Here is a 20374-nt window from a genome sequence, read left to right as displayed (position 1 = left end):
CAAAAACGTGCTATACCTAAAGAGAATTTTTTTGTGAATTCACATCATATATAAACTACTTAATACAAAAAAAATACCAAATTATTCAATTCTTGCGATGATTTTAACGATACCATAAACATATGCAATTTCAGACCGGTTCGATGAAGGAACTATTTGTTTGTCGGCACTAGCAAAAGCTGAATTATTTTGTGTGTTTACAATTGCATTGTTATTGAAGGAAGCCAAATATTTAAATTGTGTAATTATGAATCCATGTGTATTGATTTTATCATATGGAAAACTGTCTGCAATGGAAGTGCTTGAAAGTATGTAAAATTTCTTAAGCAATCGGAAATACTGAGAGTAATATATGTAATTGAAAATATATAGTTGTTCATAAGGCAGAAAGCTGTAATGAATAGCAAATCTCAAAATACGCCTTTATTGTGTTCAATGTTAGTCTTAAATATGCCGGTATGATTCACTATATAGCATTTTCTGTATGACTCTTTTTTTTCAGATATATTAACTGAAATGAAGCAACCTAAGCTAATAACACCAAAAACATATGAATCTGTTGTTATAAATCATTATAAATGTGATATTAGAACTAAATATTACACTACGAGTATATATCTAATTCCATTCGATGGGAAGCTCGATAGAGTTCCAGTTGAATTAAAAACCATAATAGAAGCTTTAATTATCTACTTTGATCCATTTGATGTAAGTATAATTTAAGCCTAAATTAATATCATTAAACTATTATATTAATATTTCAGAGAACTTTCATAAACAGCCTCTCGGCCATTAACGACTTTTTAATATCAAACAACATTGAGTTGGGATTTTTAATAACAACTGCATTGTCGGATAAGCCAAATGAATTAACTTTTGAAGAACTGAAAGAAAATGCAAATGTAGTTTTTGATATAATAACACTGAAGGAAGATGAAGAAGACTCAGAGGAGCCAGAGAAATATTCGGAAATTGTGGAAGGCTTAGAAAATTTTGTGTGGTCTAACATAAAAACAAAGCCATCTTCCTGTAAGTTTTACATGTGATTATTTTCATATTTTGTAAAATTATTATTGATCAAAAATTTTTTAATTTTAGCTTCGAGTCGAAATCAATCAAATAGTGCCGAACAACTGGAAAATGAGCTAAATGATTTTGAAAAGCTGTTAATTACAGCCCAAAATTTGCGTAATGATACACATTTAACAAGAGACGAAATGTTAAATAAAGCGGAAGAATTAGCGGAGGCTATGTCGGCAATTTTAAATGATAATGATAGTGATTAACTTCAATAAATAAGATGTTATCAAAATATAATAGTATTTGACTATCTTAGTTCTATATTTCAGTCAGTTATTATTGATTAACTGTTGTCATTTTTTGTAAATTATTTGGAGAAACAACAACCGGCTTTAGCTCCTAGACCGATTTGCATTCGTTATATACTCGATAAATATTCTTACCAGAAATTTGCTGGGTCAGCATACTATTTTTAACACTAAAAATATACTATTTTTACGTTTAAAAATACCATATATAATCGAAGCTTTTTGGTATTTTAATAAATGTATTCGATAACATAATTTATTAGAAATTATCTGTATCTTTTTAATCATTATTAGTTCTGTCTCTGCATGTAAGTTTATTTTTAATATTTATTTATTATTAAAATCTGGTGGGTGATCGTGTAGTTTTGTGGTATTATATTCCATAATATGCATTCAGTTTTATTAATATATATGCGGTGGCGGTAAATTCGTGCAATAAGTAAATCCATACACATGAATATGAGGCAGAAATGTATATATTTATGTGTCATATATGCACTCATCTCGTGTATTCATTATTATTTCGTCTCAAGAAAAAACATTACTGCCAAAACACGCATATGTACATATATATGTTGCTTAAGTGTGTATGCAGTTATACAAATACTAAAAAAAGTAAATGGTGACTGTGCCGTTGAAAACACATACATACATACATGTATAAGTACGTATGTGCGAATGTGTGTAGATATGTACATACATATGTGCTGTGAAGCGTATATAAAAGCAATATTCATTTGTGCGTACATTACATATGGTATATACTTATGATGTGCTTATCTAATAATTTATAAAGTCAAAACAGAAAGCCCCAAGCATTTTCCCCTTGTAGTAAATGGCGATTTGAGCACTTGAGCACACCTACATCTGAATGCATGTTGCCTGTATGTTCATACATATGTATATAATATTTCATATTGTTATTACACGCCAACAATAATAAAATAACATTAATGTAGTAGTAGTTTATTTTCAGACTTACGACGCCTAAGTCGTATACTTCTGTATTTATTTAAGTATTAAATTGTCTTTCTCTGAGGTAATAAGAGTTAGTCATCAAAAATGTGTACATAGTTTCTTGTGCACCGTTCGTAGGTTAATAGCCCGATTTCACTATGTACATACATACATACATTCTCTTTACTAACTTAATTTATAATTGCTCTATGTTTATAATGAATGCAAGGCTAAAAGCAATGACTATGACGTTTCGAAATTCATTACTGTAGTTTATTAGGCATAGAATATTATTATTTCAGAATATTGCATGTTAAAGTTGTCTAGCAAGTGCTTTCGACCATAAATCTCACTTCCAACTATTAACTCATCTGTGTCTTGTGTTAAGCAACATATATTTTGTCCTAGGGCATAAATAGCAGCTGTATATAGTGATGACACTGAGGTGTTTTCCATATTATCGATCACAATGCGATGATTAGTGTTTTAATATGTCATCAGAAATACCGGCATTCTCTTAGAAATTAGTGAATGTTTACATTCTCTTCGTTGATGGGGTAAATGACTAAAAAGGAAGGATCGTATAGGAAACAACTTTCTGTTGTTGTGCTTGTCGTTAGTAAAAAATCGTATTCTTTTAACAAAACCGTACAAATAGTATTTAATATAAAAACGCTATTGTATGTAAACATTGTTAGGGATGTTTCTTCGAAGTTACAAATTTGTAGTTCCTGCGCATGCGCAAGTTTTACATTATTGATTTGTGCAAAAGTATTTTTTTGAGCCACACGCGTTTTGTGAAAATGATTGTTTCAAAAGCTATCAAAAATTACAGAATGTAACAAACTGAAAATCATATTCAACTTCATTTAACTGTCATACTGTTTCCTTAAAACATACAATTTTTATATATTTTTCCACATTTTGTAAATAAACGTTTTTTCTTTTTCTGCAGACAGAAAATTGAGCAAATCGGCAAAATGACGCAGATGTCGCAAGACGAAATTATAAGCAATACAAAAACTGTTTTGCAAGGCTTGGAAGCCTTGCGAGTTGAACATGTTTCGATTATGAACGGAATATCCGAAGTTCAAAAAGATAATGAGAAATCTGATATATTACGAAAGAACATAGAGAGCATTGAACTTGGCTTGAGCGAGGCGCAGGTCATGATGGCCCTAACATCGCACTTGCAAAACATCGAAGCTGAAAAGCAAAAACTCAAAACACAAGTTCGCCGTCTTCATCAAGAAAACGCTTGGCTGCGCGACGAGCTAGCCAACACCCAACAGAAATTCCAAGCATCTGAACAACTAGTGGCACAACTCGAAGAGGAAAAGAAACATCTTGAATTTATGGCATCTGTACGAAAATATGATGACAATCAAGAGCAAGATGAATCCTGCGAGAAGTCCCGCAACGATCCAGTTGTCGAGCTCTTTCCAGATGAAGAAAATGATGATAGACATAATATGTCACCCACGCCTCCAAGCCAGTTTGCTAATCAAACTTCTGGCTACGAGATACCAGCCAGGTTGCGCACTCTTCATAATCTTGTGATTCAATATGCATCACAGGGCAGGTATGTAATCATAAATATAAAATATATGATATAATGGATTAGTGGAATGTAAAGAAATGGGTGCAATTTTCCTTTTTATTAAAATTCGTTTTAATATGTATATAAACATATTTCACAGATATGAAGTAGCAGTACCGCTATGCAAGCAGGCACTTGAAGATCTTGAAAAGACCAGTGGTCACGATCATCCCGATGTGGCAACAATGTTAAATATTTTAGCACTTGTCTACCGTGATCAAGTTAGTATAAATTAAAAGTAATCTCATCAACACAACTAATGTCTACTAATATATATTTCAGAACAAGTACAAGGAGGCTGCCAATTTATTGAATGATGCTCTGTCCATTCGTGGCAAGACTTTGGGAGAGAATCATCCAGCCGTAGCAGCAACATTAAACAACTTAGCTGTGCTCTATGGCAAGCGTGGCAAATACAAGGATGCCGAACCACTTTGCAAGCGTGCTCTTGAAATACGCGAGAAAGTTTTGGGCAAGGACCATCCAGATGTTGCAAAGCAACTAAATAATTTGGCTCTTCTTTGCCAAAACCAAAGCAAATATGATGAAGTTGAGAAATACTATCAAAGAGCTCTTGATATATATGAATCAAAACTTGGTCCCGATGATCCGAATGTGGCTAAAACGAAGAATAATTTGGCTGGATGCTATCTGAAGCAAGGTAGATACGCAGAAGCTGAAATCCTTTACAAGCAGGTGTTGACAAGAGCCCATGAGCGAGAGTTTGGTGCGATTGATAGCAAAAATAAACCCATTTGGCAGGTAATTTCAAGAATTTGTGTAATTTTTGCGTTTGTCTTTGATTAAAGTAAGTTGGTGCTTAAATTAATCCAATAGGTAACCAATGTGCATTCTACATAAGCGGTTTATTTTACATTTTTATCATTTAAGAAATGTGTGACTGCGCTTTTCATAAATTTGTTAATAAACATTTATCATTATAACTAATTTGCATTAATGCCTTTTCGTTATTGTTTATTTTAGGTGGCTGAGGAGCGCGAAGAACACAAATATGACAAACGTGAGAACACACCATATGGAGAGTACGGAGGATGGCACAAAGCTGCTAAGGTCGACTCACCCACTGTTACAACAACGCTGAAGAACCTGGGCGCACTCTACAGACGACAGGGTATGTTCGAGGCAGCTGAAACTCTTGAGGACTGCGCCATGCGCAGTAAAAAGGAGGCCTACGATTTGGCTAAACAAACTAAGGTCGCACAACTTCTGACGTCGACTGAAAAGCGACGATCGAAGCAAATGAATGATATGGACTTTTCGGATGAGGTAAATTAACGAACTGAAATTAATCTATAATGCATGTTTAATATACCTCGATATATATAAACAAGTAGAACAATCAAGATATTTATTTGCAATTCTGCACTTTTGATGAGTGCGAAGATGAAGAGATGCAGGATTGGTTAGTATAAATGCACATTTATTTTAACAACACACTAAGTTAAATTCACTTATAAAATAGACAAAACAGTTTAGTTTGTTTCAGTACTACCAATAACTAATTTATTCCATTGTCTCTTTTCCAGAAATCCATAAAGCCTTAAGCACATTCTTTGTCGTCAATCGTAATTGTGGAAACAGTGTGCTCCTTATGAATAAGCTAACTCGAACATTAACATTATTTATTCATTCCTTAATATTAATTTGGTCAATTTTCTCAATAACGGTATGAAATCTAAAATCAAATCTTATTACAAATAAAAACTGTGTTTTTTTAATATTTCTACAATTTGCTTATACAAAATATATTTTAACCGATTATTGAGAGAAGTGACTTAAGTTGACTCAAGCATAATTAAGTAATTATACCATGTTTTATATAATTTGTTAATTTTACAAAATATAGGAACGGCTTTTTAATAAACAACCAAAAATAAGTATCGATAAAATTCAATAAAATGTGTCTTAACTGGTTAATTGTATTAACCGTTTATCCACTAATTAATGTAAAACAGGAATATATAAGAAATTAGAATAAGGAATTTTTATGATATGGGAAATGTTTTCGAGAGAATTTCATTTGGTGTTAGATTTTGTCGCATTCAACTTAAAGCATATAGTTCAGTCATTTATTTCATAATCAAAAAAATCCCATTTTATACATAAATATATATATATAAAATTAATGCGTTAATAATATTAATTATATTTCAATAGAGACAGCTCGCGTTCATCGAAGACACTTTTAGCATAATTAATCTGTAAGGAAAGACATATTCATTATAATATAGATTTATAAGCCATGGGCAATCAATTGTCTAGTTTATTATAAGAGCTCTACTTACACATCTAGACACAGCCTCTGCACATTCCTCTGTTCGACAACGAATTCGCGGTCGGGTAATCTTTGGTAAGTTTGTTGATATTTCAATGTAGTAACTCGATGTTACTTTACTTGCAGATGGGGCAGTGCCCGTGTTAGTTGTTAATGGATGACAGGATAGAATTTCACTGAGGTGACACTCAAACATAACAGTTGGATTGCCTTCGCATATTGAGAATATGCGAACATATTCCGTTGAAATGAGGAGTCGTAATCTAGCCTCTTTATCGCTCCAAAGATTTGGCTCATAGAATATTATTTTCTCCACAAAGTTTTTGCGGTTTATTATGTAAAGGTACTCTTGCCCCTTGCTTTGACGACTGGAGTATGGTGGTAAAAGACCACCAGGTGCGCCTGTCACGCATCTTGGCAAGCGTTTTCGTTTCGGAGCCTGGCGCTGTGAATCTCGGCTGGTTTCTCGAACAGCACTGGCCGTCTCTGAGGCCAGGTCAAGCATTCCGATAATTGGTTTCGTCACAGTGCCCACAAGTCCTTTGCCCAAGCCGCTGAGGAAGCCAGGAACACCATCGGCATGGGCACCATCGTATGTGTGTCGAACAATGCTAGTGACTCCCCCAAGCAAACCAAACCCAAAGCCTTTTATGCCAGCAGCAAGATGACCTCCAGATGTATTTGATTGTAGCTCCAAAATTCGTTGCCTCGTTTCGTTGTCGTGATCATCCAGCACAACCTTTCCCAGACTATCCGATAATGTTTCTGTTAGCTTTGCTGTAGAGTTGGAAATGCCATGGGTTACATTTTTAACCAGACTTTTCACAGAGCCTTCAAAGATCAGTCCAGATACACCTTCAGAGAGATCGTTGGCGAATCCCAAAGGATTTCCTAAGAAATCAACACTTCCCAATATCGATGCTGCGTGCCACTTAATTTGGTTGATGTAGTGCATTTTTATCGCTCGCAGATAAACATCAATTGTCTCAAAATGATATTTGTGAGAGAAATGATCGAGCTCTATTAAAGCATCTTCAAATTTGATCAAAGTGAGGCCCAACGATTTTTTTGTTCTTTGCAAATCCTCAGGCAGTTTAGATGCAGTATAGGCAGAGAGACGAACCTATTAATATTGAATAGAAATGTAAGTAAGGAAAATAGAAGCTAATTTATCAGTTTTCATTTACCTGAGTCGAACCAATAAAAAATTTTTCAAAGTAAAATCTTTTCATATCATTCTCAAACGATCTGTCCTTAAAATCTTCATAATCCGAAGGCAAGAATGAGTCCTGTAGATTTTCTTTGCCATAGCCAAGAAATGAGGCAATCTTCAGTATCAGCTTCTCCTCTAGGTACATTATACAGGGCTTAACATCCAACGTCAAGTATTGAAATATTAAAGCATTCTTATTGGGACTGGGCAACAGCTTAAGCGTAAGCAGCACAGCTTCCTGTTTCTCGTCGTCGTCTTTATTTGGCAAGCAGCTATGCAGTGTCACTTGGCTAGCTGAGTCCAATAGTTGATTGTCAATTTGTATGTAGGCTATATTTAGATCGATTGACTTCTGAACAGGTGTATCTATGAACTCGGCTATTATGTTGTCCATGCTTAGAAAGATGATCTCCTCACAGGGCTTTAATGTTATTATGGAAATTCCTATGCCCTTAGGCAATTGGACATTTATCTGAAATTAAAAAGATAATTGAGTAAGCATTTGAATAAAATATTAAACTGCATGTCATGTTACCTGATATTCATAGGAAGCATTCGATTTTGCCTTATCAACGATGGGTCTGTTATTGAAGGATGCATGGGTCCAAAGTAAATCTGGCGCCAGAAATGTTTCATTTGGCTTTAGTTTAATATCACATATTTGAACTGTGCAAATTGGCCCATCCATTTTGGTCGATATTTCCAATTGCCCAGAGCCAGGACGTAGTTTTTGAGCGACGAGATGTTGTTCGCGTGGAGTTAAATCGCGACATTTTGAGCTATGCCTAATACGTCCGACCACTGCCTCGGCGCCAGCCCTTAGACCATGTTTATGAGGTGGAGACTGTTAAACGAGATTCCATTAGAAATTATATGCATAGGAAATATTTATATACTCAATCTTACCTGCACACACATATTCGCATGACACATGAGTCGTCCGTTTTCGAATCTCCATGTCTGAGTCGTGGCCCTCTGTTTATTGGGCGTGCGTACTACTAGCGCTGTAAACTCGGTCGGATTCGGTGGTTTTTCTAAATCTAATACCAAACGCACAGCGCTTGCTTCGTTCGTTTGCACCGGTGGTGTTGATCCTTCGTGCTCCAGTTGACCATTCGAATTCATCAGCCACAGCTGCGAACGATCTCCAGAGTTCTTTTCCATTATGACGACCCTTTTGTCAATAACACCCAACACTAATTGCTTGAATTTGTCATCTGGCTTGTCGCCATCTCGCTTGAATTGATCGAAGGTGTCGTGGAACGCAATGTATATGAAGTTGGAGTAGGTCAAAGTTTTACTAATGTTTGCATTTTCAATTGGAAACTCAACAATGTTTCCTCCAGGCGCTTCCATGAGCAATATCTTGCCGGCCAAGGGATCATCCATGACATATGATAAGGCCGACTGCGGTCGCACAGGCGTAGGCCATAAAGGCTTCGAGCCCTTCTGTGAAAAATTGATAACCACCTCAGAGAAGTTATCAATTCTAATGGGAGGTGGCAAACTGCGAGCATCCGTGAACAGAAGTATGAACGTCGCACCTCTCGATATGATTTCCAATCTTAGGAAAAACATTTCACACCATTCATTGCGTATGTTGATATACAAACTCTGGACCTCATTAATCGGTATGCCCTTAGACCAGCAACAACATTCGACATCTGCTATTCGTACACAAATCAATGGCTCTCGATCCCAATTGGCCCAGTGAAAGGGGAAATTGCAATCAACGGGCGCTGAGATAACATGACTGGCATTGGTGACATCCTAAAATAAAGGTAGTTATTAATAATATGCTATATTCTTAGCCTTAGAGATTATTTGAGGCACTTACATTATGCACAATATTACATTTCTGTGTAAACTCCAGCTGGTGGCCACTTTTGTTGTAGAGATGAAAGCGCGGAGACAATGTCACAAATGTTGTGCTCGCATATAAACCTCGGCCACGGCGAACTTTAATGCCAATTTTATAGCATCCCGGTCCGCTTTCGGTGCGCAGTTCCCTATATGTTATGTTCTTGATCATGCTGAAGCTTTTGCACCACTGCAAAATTTATATATTAAAATGAATATTGACTTTACAAACCAGTTTAGTAAACTCACCTGATTATTGGCACCGAAGGTGTTGCCTAATCTCACTTCCAGATTGGGGGATCCTTCTTGATCGGAAAAGGAGAACATTAAGGGCGAAACTTGTCGTGCGCGTTCGTGCTCATCAAATTGGCCAGCTGCTATCTTATTGGTGCCCTCTTGTTTGTAAATCAGTGGAAGACCGGACTTATTCACAATCCAAATGGGCGCACTTATATATATTTCCATGCCTCTGCCCTTCAGGGATTGTATTGATACGTGGAGATGGAGCTCTCTGTTCTTAGCATCGAGTAGCTTCAACTTCGGCTCGACTATCCCTTTATGATTCGTTGGCACCTTTAGCTGGCCAGAAACTTGGAAATTATCTAAGGTGATGCTCAAGTTGAACGACTGGCTTGTATTCTTATTATAGATATTTATGCTCTCGAAGGCGTTTATACGTCCTGTACTCGATCCATTTATATTATAGCTTAGATCACAGCAAAGCATATTCTTGAGCATTAGAGGCGATAGAAGTGTGATTGAATGGCCGGGCATATTTTGATCTTTATAGGGATACATTTCCCTGCTTATGCTGACGAGTGTATACAATATGCTTTTGCTGGCATCGTAGCAGCTGTACAAATTTTCTACGACGTCATTACCGCACTGCTTCCAAGCTATTTCCTCATTGCTGAACCCGACATCCTCATTTTTGGACTTGGACTTAGGATCACATGGTATATGGGAAATATATAGAGCGGCGTCTATAAACTTCAATGGAACGCACTGCTCATCATTTGGCCGAATGGTGGTTATAGCTGAGGCTGCATCGACTTGATTTTTATTTATTACCATCTTCAGGTATATATCATGATCCAATTTGTTGATCACCCGCAAAGGGGACATCACCTTGATCAACTTTTGTGCAGAGCCCATCAGGGAAATATCAAAAATTATACGGGTTTTCTTTTCGTAATGTGAATCGAGTATTGTTGATCGGAAATACATGCCCACCTTGTCTATGGAAATGGGTCCAATTAAGGTCCAGCCATGGATCTGTACTAGAATCTGATGTAGATTCAATCGATGTGAATCAATGTGCCGCAGTTTACTTTTCTGACTAAAATCAAAGGTTTTTGTTTCCTCTGGCTGCACTGACGTCCAGTTCTTAATTATATCCAACTGCTGGAAGTCCGAGCACGTCAAGTCCCCAAGCTGAGCGTAGATGGGCTTGAAGAGTAGCGCAGAGCCAGTCAGATTCTGCAAGGCAAAGGGCACAAAGGGTGCACGTTGACGGAAATTGGCATTATCGAGGGAATGAAAGTCACTTGTCCAATTCTTAGATACCATGTGAAAGAGCTCGATCAGAGTGGAAGTTATGTTTATCTTGAGTAATTGTTTGCTGTTCAAGAAGACTTCAAATCGCTTCTTCTTGTCGAAATGGGTCTTTTTATATTTCCATGTCGCAGCGCATTGCCACATTTCGGCAAGCGGCTCCCAGCCACTGAGCCGCCGATTGTAATAGTTGAGCGTTACTTCAGTGTCCAGATCTCCCTCTGCCGTATTTGAGTTTAGGTTTTCAGCTTCCATTAGGTTCGCTTGAAATTTGTATTTTAGCAAAACCTTCGTCAGTGATATCTCAAGAAGCGGCACATCGGCATCCATGCAATCGTCGATTACGCACATGGATATGCAATTGGCATCCAACACGGCAGTCTTCAATTCCAGTGCGGGATTGCGAGCTGTGCTGCGCTTCTGCTGGGACAACCACAACGCAGCATCGTTTAATTTCCAATTGTTAAGTTCCATGGCAACCCAGCAGTTTGTTATCTCAAATCCCATAGCCAGGAGCGGGGCGATCTTTTCGAATTCCGAATTCGATTTGGACAAAACATTCGGCGGAGTTGAGGCCTGTGTGGGTATGGAGCTGATCATTCTCAGAAACAGTTTCATGTCGATGTAGGACAATCGTATATTCAATTGCTTTTGCACAACAATATTTAGGCAATTATTTCTTAGCTCGACGTTCAGAGTAAATGGATCGATTATGGACAGCGCACTGTCGTCTTCAGCATCCAGAATGCATGAGAATATTTCCAAATGATTTATATTGATCGACAGTGGTACACAATGGTTATGTGGCTTATACGAAATTACGGTTGTGCTCTTTAATATAACGGCGTTTGAGTCAAGACGATTGCACTGTTCAGCAAATATTATTTCAGAGTCTGTCACATTTATAATATATTCAGAAACTGAATTATCTGCCGTCTGAGTATTATCTGTTTGAGTGAGTTGTGCAGCTCTTGGATTTACGGCGGCTGCAGTTAACGGTTCCTCTTCGAAAAACTTTTTTAAGCTATCCAAAAAGTCTAAAATTCCAATTACTCTCATATCGTTCAACATAATCGTGTATTTGCATAGATTCAAGCGTTTTCTGCAATGGATCTCCACTTGAGCTGAATGCTTCGGAACTGTTTCCTTCTTGGACGGCTGCAATATGTTTCTAAACACATTTCCATTGTTCGTGCCATCGCTAGGCCTCTCATCCACAATCAAAATGTTGCTTGATATCAGATCAATATCCTGTGAGCCATCGTTTAACATATCGATTTCCAGCTGCGATCTGATGAAGTGTATGCAAGCCAGCGACTCGTGTACAAAGTCTGGCATCGTGTTTGTGTTTTGAACCACCATTATGGAGACGTCTTCGAGCAGTATTCTTATCGAAAGCAATGTTATAACATTTGTGGTGTCCTCGTTTTTGGAAAATAAACTCAAGGCAGAAAAGGCTTCAATAGAGGAACCTGTGTTGTTAAAGCTATTGTAGTACACATCATCTATGGGCTCGCCTATATTGTTATTTAACAGGCCTCGAATTAGCTTGTAATTTTGTATATTGAGCGTTGCGTTCAATTTGGAGAAAGTTCCCTTCACACTGATATCGGGGCAGACGCGAATGCTATCCGTTGATAGATTCCGTTCGACCTGAAGGTCTAGGTAGCATGATTCCTTAAACAATCGACTGCCCTTAACAAAGCACGTATTTGCAATATTGATAAAGACTTCCTTATCGTAACTGCTCTCCAATTTATCCACACTACGTTCACCCGAAAATAAGTTGATGTTGACCAAATCGATGTGCATAACGTCCAAAATTTCATCTTGAGTTTTCGTTGCTTTCCCCTTTTTGCTTATGATGCACTCTTCGCTCGAGAAGTGAAAGCTGTTCTTCAGTGTAAACTGTCCGAGGTATGCAATCAATACGTGATTGCTGTTGTAACAGGCGGGTAAGACGATCACAGGCGAAGCAGCTTGAATGCAAAGTTTTATTTTGGTGGGCTGGTCTTTCTGAATCCTATCGACATTATGTTTCTTCAACTTTCTGATTACGGGCTGCAAATAGGAACTTCAATTAATTTCAAAATATATATGAATGGATTAGATATTACAGTTTGTAGTTGCAAGAGCTCCTTGACAAATAAATGAAGTTCAACTATGAAACGTTTGGTGTGAATATAGTGAACCGATGACATGTTTATCCAAAGAACTGCATCAGCATTAATGCTATTTGGTGTCTCAATGTCCGGAATTTTTCTTAAGAAAAAATTCATATGAATATACCATACATATATAAATTTTGTTCTGCTTCGAGTCTATTTACCTTTTATATACAAAATTTAAAGCTTCTGAGCCGCTCGTTAAGAAACGTTCCTTATATATATATCCGTATTTGGTTAGATCGTAAACAGCTATGGAACCCAAACAACCCTCAACAGCTTTGTAAGCAGCTTCTTGTATTATCGAGAATGTTGCATTGGATACATTTATTCTAGATAATACAGCTTCATTGCGAGTCGATGTGAAGTTCAGTGAACGTATTGACACATTCAGTTTGCTGCTGAATTCAGAAACACCTAAAAAGAAAACACTTCTATTATATAAAAGAAAGTAAACTAGTATTTGGTACTTACTCTTTGGTAAACTATTTTTCTGCTCAGCCAGGGACTGGGTTTTTTCCGTATCGGCCACCAAACCAAAGAAATCAAATATCGTATACCATCTGTCTACGCAAATCATCAAGTTCAAGCAATTGAACTCGATGGAATTTTGCTTTTCAACCTTTAAAAGCCGCCTCGTATGCGATCTATAGATGACTAAATTGTTTCCCTTCCTCTCAGCAATATCATTTGAATTACAGAGACCTGCCTTGTGCTTATGGATTTCTCTCTGCTTTATGTGCTCGCACAAATTGGATATGGATGTTGATATAGACTTGTGCTTGGCACAATAACTGGGTAAATCGGGGCACGATGACGACGTTCGACCTTTCCTTTGATATGTCTTCTCCACATTAATCGAGGTAACCATATTTCGGAACGGCGATGAAATTTCTGACTTCAAGTCTTCCATTAGCACAGAGTTCAAAACAACTTTCAGATCTTCATCTTGGTCTCGCGTGCGATGCTTTACAAAGAAGTCTTTAAAGGTAACATTTACCAGGGGCTCATGACTTTCATTCTGCAAATTGATCTCCAGCACAGGCACTGAGAACTTTACAGTTGTCTTCATACGCTGTACATCAGTTACATTCTCGTTCGGTACATTCGCATTAGCCATATTTAGTTTCACATTATCCGAGCCACTTGAAAAATTAGTTCCATTTTGAATGGCCTCCATTAAGTTCTTGTATTGCTTTCGATACAGCGTTACTCTTAAGGTTTCAACCATGCTGCCCTCCACCTAACAAATTTTAGCAATACATTTTTATTTATACTTAAAAATCCTGTTTTTTATACACTTACCAATAGAGTTTGAATTTGCCTTTCGTCGTCTTTTGTATCGTTGTACCCGGTATATACATTTAATGATATCGCCGTGTCGTGCAGTATGGGAAAAGCATCCTGTTTGTTTTCATACATTTTGCTTGCTATGGGTAAAGTGTAGGTCCAGTCTTCCTTCTGCTCATCAATGTTTAATGAAAATAAATTGATGTTTTTCACTTCGATAGCATATTTAACTATCACATCCTCGCTAATATTCTTCATCTTCTGATGAATATCATTATTGCGCACACTAATTTTTCCCAAATTAGCAATAAAAACTTCTTTACTGTCATTCGAAACGGGAAGAACGATAATAGGACTACTTATAATAACATCAAGTCTAAAATAACACGTTGAATAATTAGACAATTTACAAATGTATATTTATTATGGATTTGCTTACGATATCAATGAATTTTCCTGATTTTTATTTGGCTGCGGTGGATTCGTCTGATAATTAACATCTTTGATTTGCTGCACAAATTCTTTAGCCATGTCCGTGGCTTTGTTTCCAATGGAAGTTACAAACTCTCTGTAAGGTAAATGTTATTTTGTTCAATATAAATTACAAAAGTCTGCGCAACTTCGTAAGAAACTTACTTCAGCCCCTGTTTAAAACTTGTTATACAAAAATTAAAGTCTTGCAAAAATCTCGGACTGTGTGTATATGATACAGAGGCCATTCGAACACTTAGACTGACTGCATTATTATCGCTCCAGAGATTTGTGAAACTTAATGCATCGATTTGATCACATTTCTCATCCTCGACGTTATTTAAATATATTTCGTTCGAGAGTTTATTTAGCACTGATTGCCGATTCGTTTCTGACTCTGGATCTCGACCAATGGACAGAATTCGTTGATATCGTACACCTTGTGGAGTAATATCAATAATTTGTATGCCTCCCAAAGATCCATTAATTGATAAGCTTGATTGCATCGAAACATTGATTTTTGCTTCGCTGACTGTTAATGTTCCCACTTTTCGTGCTATCTCATATTTATCACGTTTTATGGTGTAGAGTATTAAGACATTTAAACGAAAGAAATCAAAGATTATTTCGTGTTGGTTATGATCGAGGGAGCCCTCAGTTTCTTTAAGCTCCAGCGCCGGTTCCCTATTAACGTGATCTCCAATATTTTCGAACATTTTCTGACCACGAAAAATACGTTCAGCAAAGTTTAAAAGCTCCAAAATTGTTTCTTGATTGGCTGCAAAACACAACAAATTTAGGATTTCATAATAATAATAATAATTACATTTAATAATACAAACCAATTATTTCCAAGCTATTGAATGATATTTTGGATGTGTGTAGAAAGGAGGACTTATTTGTATCGGATTGAACAATATTGATATCAATATTAATGAGCGCATTCAATTCACTTTCTTCATCGCGATCTATTGATGTACCTGGAAGTATTTATGTCCATATTTATTTTATCGAGTACAAACAAATAGATTCCGATTACCACTTTGAATATTTTGCACAGCCTTTGTGATTATATGCGGACTTGTCGGCCTGTGATATATTGAAGAGTCTGGAGATCCTGGAGTAACAGGAGAACAGGCTGTGCTATGCTTAAGACTTCCAGAAAAACTGTCCATACTGAAACCAAAGAAATTTTAAAGTAAATACATATTTATTCAGAAATGAATTCTTATATATTCTAATTATTATAAAAAAAGGGAATCCTAAATTCCATTAAAAGTAATAATTATGATTAGAACAGTATGCAAAGAAATTTGCAAGACATCATATTTATACAACTATTTATTTTCTAATGATTTAATGACAATTACCTTAATGATGATTATCATAATAACCATTTACATAATGATCAATTAGAAATAAGAAACTCGTCACCTATGCAACTATTATTATACGTAAATAAAATATAAACTTAAAATTATTAGTGTAACACATTAATATAGCACAATTACATTCGGTTTATCATACTTAATAATACTATTTAAATATTTTCATAAATTCAGAAGGAATGATCAGCACAGTGATCACTCACACAATTATACAACAATTATTATACACAATTAAAATAGACAATTAAAAATATTAATATTAATAATCAATAATTCAGCTTATCATAATTAATATTACTAACACATCCAGAAGAAGAAGAAGCAGCACTGCACAGCACCGCACTGAACGACCGATCCACCCTCAGGTCACAAAAACGACTGACGAGCTGCTGCTGCAGACCTCCTCCTTTATATGGGGCGACGCTCGCACTCAAACTCAGGCCTTGAGCCTTTTCTGTGTTAGTGAGTCGCGAACGAACATTTGACGCCAAATAATAATTCCTCTCTCATTTTTAAGCACTCTTACACAATTTAACTGCTCCTATTGAGCTCTTCTTCCATTTCTATAGGACACCAATACTAGTAAACTCTGAAGACACAGACGGACTTTTGTACATACATACTTGGTGCATATCGTGCATATAGCCCTGATCAAAGATATAAAAGTGTATTTTGGACATGCCACGCCTTTTTCTGCCTGCTATACCACTCTATATAAATTTCTCCTTTGCATTTATATATGTACATATACAATTTCCGGCAAAACTATATGATATTAGTTTTTAGATCATAAACTAATTCGTGTATCATATATATTAAATACATACCCCACATTTCGATGGCTAGCAACCAAGAGCTCAAAGTCTGGACCGAAAGACTGAATTGCATCAACAAGCAGCAGCCCATGGACGGACATTGTTATTGTGGTTTCCTTTCCCGTTGTCACCAGACCGGCTCTAGCTCCAATAATTTGCAATTCAGCAATGCTCTTCTCTTTAGATTGCATTTCGATGATGAGTTGCCCAATTCCAAACTGAACAACCAAATGACTACCATCTGCATTATAGTAGGGCTGACTAGTATCATCTGTTGGTATGCGACTTTCGGTTTCATTTGTTGGTTTATTATTCTTTAGCCTGGGATTGTTGGTAATTGGATGAATTATAGCTAGAAAGTGTTTTATTTTGTTCTCATTGCCATGTATTAATATCATAGGGCACGTGCCGAACAGAGTGAGAGATGGATATTCCGGGTCTGATGTGAAGACAATACGCTGTTCCACTGTTAGCGTGATGTTGAATTTATCAATTAAATGAAAATTCGAAGAAGTCTTCAAGCTCGCTTGCCATCTCTCCTGGTATTTGCATACTAATACTTGCAAATTGGTAAAATTGATAGTATATGTATTATAGATTTTACTATGCAATGCCGATTCCAGTTGAGTGTTCTTGTTCAATAAGTCCTTGAACATATTTTCATTTATGGTTGGCGATTCTGAACCACTTTTCTCTGAGCCAGGTGGAGTTGAGCAGGGAGTTAAATAGGTTTCATCATCATCATCATCATCATCGATGGCCCCATTCTCCTCTGTTGGGCAAGTATCCTCTGTCTTCGATATAAATGTTGACGCTTTCTTTTGAAAGTCCGATTTGATTAATTGGAGTTTGCCAAAATCCATTAATACCATCAGCGAATTTTCGATTTTGTAATTTTCCAAAAATATTATTCGTGGTGCAAATACTTCAATTTCAAAAGTCCAAATCTTTCTATTCGCCTGAAAATAAGAAAAAATCTCTGATATAATAAAAGTAATATTATTATAATAAAAGTCCTTACCTCATTTCCCAGAAACATTTGATTCCAAGAACTTAGAAACTTTCGCTCTTTTTCACTACTATATTTATCTCTAATTAAATACTGCACTTTATTGGAAGGAGTAAAGAAATTTAAAAACCAATCAACGGCATCTTGATTGTATATCAAATCTAAGCTTTTTGACTTAATTATAAGGCGGTATTGTAACTGATCATCATTTTCATATTGTAATTGAAATAATGGGTCCTGTTTGTTTGTGGAATTAACCAATTGTTTTATATCCGGCGGATTTATTGCTGTCGATCGATCGGTCTGAGGTTTGATTAAGTAACAATGCTTTGAATCCTTGTTGGTTTTATCTAATAAATAAACTTCTCCCAACGATATGCCAACCACATATGAAGTAAATAAGGGATTTAACTGTAGAAATGATGATAAATTATTGAATTGCATTTCTATTGATTTGCTATCATCGCTCTTTGTCGATTCTTCGGTTTGTAAGATGATGAAACCCTTCAGGAGTTCAATAGTAAAATATCCAAATATTGTATCACATTTCATATGAGACTGACTCTGCAGTGAGTGCTCGAGTGCAACCAAAATATCATCTTCTAGATTTTGTAATGATTCATCCTGCTCTGCAGAGGCTGTTGAATTGTTTCCATACCAGCCCATCCAGTTGGGAAACCAATGAAATAGCATTCCCTTGCCTTTGACTTGGTCAGACTTAATTGAAATACCTTTTGAGTACACTTTATCAAAGCATATTCTGCGCATTATGATTAGATCTGCAACTTTTCTATCACTCTCAATATACGCTTTAAATTCTTTGTCGTCGTTGGACAAGTTTTCGTTGGGATTCAATATAACTGCTTGACAAATTCTCATGTAACGCAAATTCTCTTTGAGTGTTAGAAACTTTTCATCTTTTGTTTTAAGTTCACGGCCATAACAAATGAGAACATATCTCCACCACATTCTTGGATTTTCCTTAATACTGTAGGTTGGTCTTTTCAAACGAAATTGACAAATCTCTTTTATCTGTTGAATTCCAGCTAATTTATCCTGTATCTCATCATGTTGCGCCTGAAGCGGAATTAAGCTGCATTAATTATTTAAATTCAATTCTATTTAGCTTACCTTGCTGAGAACAATTATAACTTCAGGTACTAGAAGATCACAAGAAACTCGCGGTTTGTCTTTTGAGCGTATCACTTGGGGAGATTTTTCTCGCTTCCATCTGGCTATTGCACCAATGGGCTTGATTATGAACTCATGTGGGCGCAGTTGACATGTTGGATTCATATTGGTTAGTAGCTCTTGATTTGTGAACTTCTGACATTTGATGTCATCGTGCAATGTGTCCCAATATAGGGATAGCTCTTTCAGCTCAACGACCTTAAAATTAATATCGTTATTAACCGATTTATTGGAGCCCGTCGCCCAGTTGCAATCACAGCTTTGTGCAGTTAGAGAACCAATTTTGATGCCAGTCGCAATTTTGCTTTTGCCCACATCAACAACATCTTCGTATCGAAAGTGAACATCAAATATTTTAAGTTCAATATTATCAATGATATTTGTTGCCATATTTGTGCCATACTTGAGCCAATTATTATACGAAGAAAAGTAATACGATTCTATTTGCTTTCCCTTTTCAGAGCGCCATTTAGCCTCTGCAGTGTCTAACAGAGATTGCTTATACTCCAGGTTAAGGAGTTTCTCCTTCACTTCATCCCAGTTCTCGAAGTCTTTTGGCGTGACGACGCAGAAGAGCCCTTCCACGGAAATACACCATGGCGACGTACGAAATTGACGAACCGGCACTTGGAGCTTTATTTTACCTATGCTACCCGCTGAGACTTCTATGGGCAGGCCGAACGAGCGCAGCGCATCCTTTCGGATGGGAATGTTTTCAAGCTCGACTTCTCCTAGAGTTTGTTTGATGAATATGAGTAATTTATTTCGTAATAGTATTTGTGTGCTTTTATACCTGATAGCAGTGCAACAGACAGTTGAGCAGAGTTCAAATTTTCTAAATACTTCCCGAGATAGGTATTTAAGACCCACGTAATCAAATCCCTTAACATTATTGTGTTCTTAGAACTTTAGAGGCGCATCCAATGTTTAATATTTATATTGATTATACAGGTGTTGCGATATCAAAACAAACACAAAATTTAGTTTTGTAGACTTATAAGATACGAAATAACATAACATCTGAGCACGATAACAAATGTTGGCGGTGTTGTAAAGTGGTCTAAAACATAATGCTTTTAGTGTGCAAAATTTAACAAACATTTAATGAATATTTAAAAATTATAAGGAACACCATATTTGCAAAAAACTTCATATGTGCTACAGTGTTAAATAAGTTTTTCAATAATAAATGATACCTGTTAACATTATTCCGATAATAATAAATTAGGCGCGAAAT

The 20374-nt window shown here is 36.4% G+C and overlaps 3 protein-coding genes across 5 annotated transcripts; 2 read left to right on the top strand and 1 right to left on the bottom strand.

The window, feature by feature from the left end:
- Positions 1 to 124: 124 nt before the first annotated feature.
- On the top strand, positions 125 to 1317 carry LOC108650469 (uncharacterized). Its single transcript, XM_018099611.3, has 4 exons — positions 125 to 308; positions 503 to 708; positions 765 to 1029; positions 1099 to 1317. The coding sequence occupies exons 1-4, from the start codon at positions 248 to 250 to the stop codon at positions 1284 to 1286; spliced, it is 720 nt and encodes a 239-aa protein (XP_017955100.1). The 5' UTR covers positions 125 to 247; the 3' UTR covers positions 1287 to 1317.
- Positions 1318 to 1526: 209 nt separating this feature from the next.
- Klc (kinesin light chain) lies at positions 1527 to 5763 on the top strand. 3 transcript variants are annotated; one of them, XM_018102115.3, is made up of 7 exons: positions 1527 to 1636; positions 3241 to 3867; positions 3986 to 4106; positions 4168 to 4647; positions 4870 to 5172; positions 5241 to 5308; positions 5433 to 5763. In XM_018102115.3, coding segments are annotated over exons 2-7 (1575 nt in total). In that variant the 5' UTR covers positions 1527 to 1636; positions 3241 to 3265; the 3' UTR covers positions 5434 to 5763. The 3 variants fall into 3 exon arrangements, with proteins under 3 accessions (XP_017957604.1, XP_017957602.3, XP_089115866.1); XM_018102113.3 differs by lacking the exon at positions 1527 to 1636 and adding an exon at positions 2969 to 3123; XM_089259740.1 differs by lacking the exons at positions 1527 to 1636; positions 5241 to 5308 and adding an exon at positions 2969 to 3123.
- Positions 5764 to 5961: 198 nt separating this feature from the next.
- Vps13D (vacuolar protein sorting 13D) lies at positions 5962 to 20218 on the bottom strand. Its single transcript, XM_018102112.3, has 19 exons — positions 19931 to 20218; positions 19078 to 19868; positions 17959 to 19023; positions 16950 to 17896; positions 15774 to 15910; positions 15577 to 15714; positions 14900 to 15512; positions 14703 to 14831; positions 14279 to 14639; positions 13448 to 14216; positions 13138 to 13390; positions 12926 to 13070; positions 9504 to 12869; positions 9232 to 9444; positions 8301 to 9164; positions 7930 to 8238; positions 7369 to 7866; positions 6192 to 7304; positions 5962 to 6105 (listed from the first exon to the last, which is right to left on the bottom strand). Exons 1-19 carry the CDS (start codon positions 20025 to 20027, stop codon positions 6046 to 6048), a joined length of 11868 nt encoding a protein of 3955 aa, XP_017957601.1. The 5' UTR covers positions 20028 to 20218; the 3' UTR covers positions 5962 to 6045.
- Positions 20219 to 20374: the final 156 nt, after the last annotated feature.

The sequence above is a fragment of the Drosophila navojoa genome, chromosome 4, assembly GCF_054131105.1.
Source record: "Drosophila navojoa isolate 15081-1374.11 chromosome 4, UAZ_NAV_1.0, whole genome shotgun sequence".
NCBI classification, from domain to species: Eukaryota; Metazoa; Arthropoda; class Insecta; order Diptera; family Drosophilidae; genus Drosophila; species Drosophila navojoa.
The sequence above is the reverse complement of the archived record's forward strand: the minus strand, read 5'-3'. Positions and strand labels throughout refer to the sequence as shown.

Coding starts and splice junctions, on each gene's coding strand:
- LOC108650469 (XM_018099611.3), top strand. CDS start 248: ATGAATCCATGTGTATTGATTTTATCATATGGAAAACTGTCTGCAATG. Junction 309..502: donor TGCAATGGAAGTGCTTGAAA/GTATGTAAAATT, acceptor CTTTTTTTTCAG/ATATATTAACTGAAATGAAG. Junction 1,030..1,098: donor AAAAACAAAGCCATCTTCCT/GTAAGTTTTACA, acceptor TTTTAATTTTAG/CTTCGAGTCGAAATCAATCA.
- Klc (XM_018102113.3), top strand. CDS start 3,023: ATGCGCAAGTTTTACATTATTGATTTGTGCAAAAGTATTTTTTTGAGC. Junction 4,648..4,869: donor AAAATAAACCCATTTGGCAG/GTAATTTCAAGA, acceptor TGTTTATTTTAG/GTGGCTGAGGAGCGCGAAGA. Junction 5,173..5,240: donor ATATGGACTTTTCGGATGAG/GTAAATTAACGA, acceptor ATAAACAAGTAG/AACAATCAAGATATTTATTT.
- Vps13D (XM_018102112.3), bottom strand. CDS start 20,027: ATGTTAAGGGATTTGATTACGTGGGTCTTAAATACCTATCTCGGGAAG. Junction 15,513..15,576: donor CAATAGCTTGGAAATAATTG/GTTTGTATTATT, acceptor TGTGTTTTGCAG/CCAATCAAGAAACAATTTTG. Junction 12,870..12,925: donor AGCTCTTGCAACTACAAACT/GTAATATCTAAT, acceptor TCCTATTTGCAG/CCCGTAATCAGAAAGTTGAA.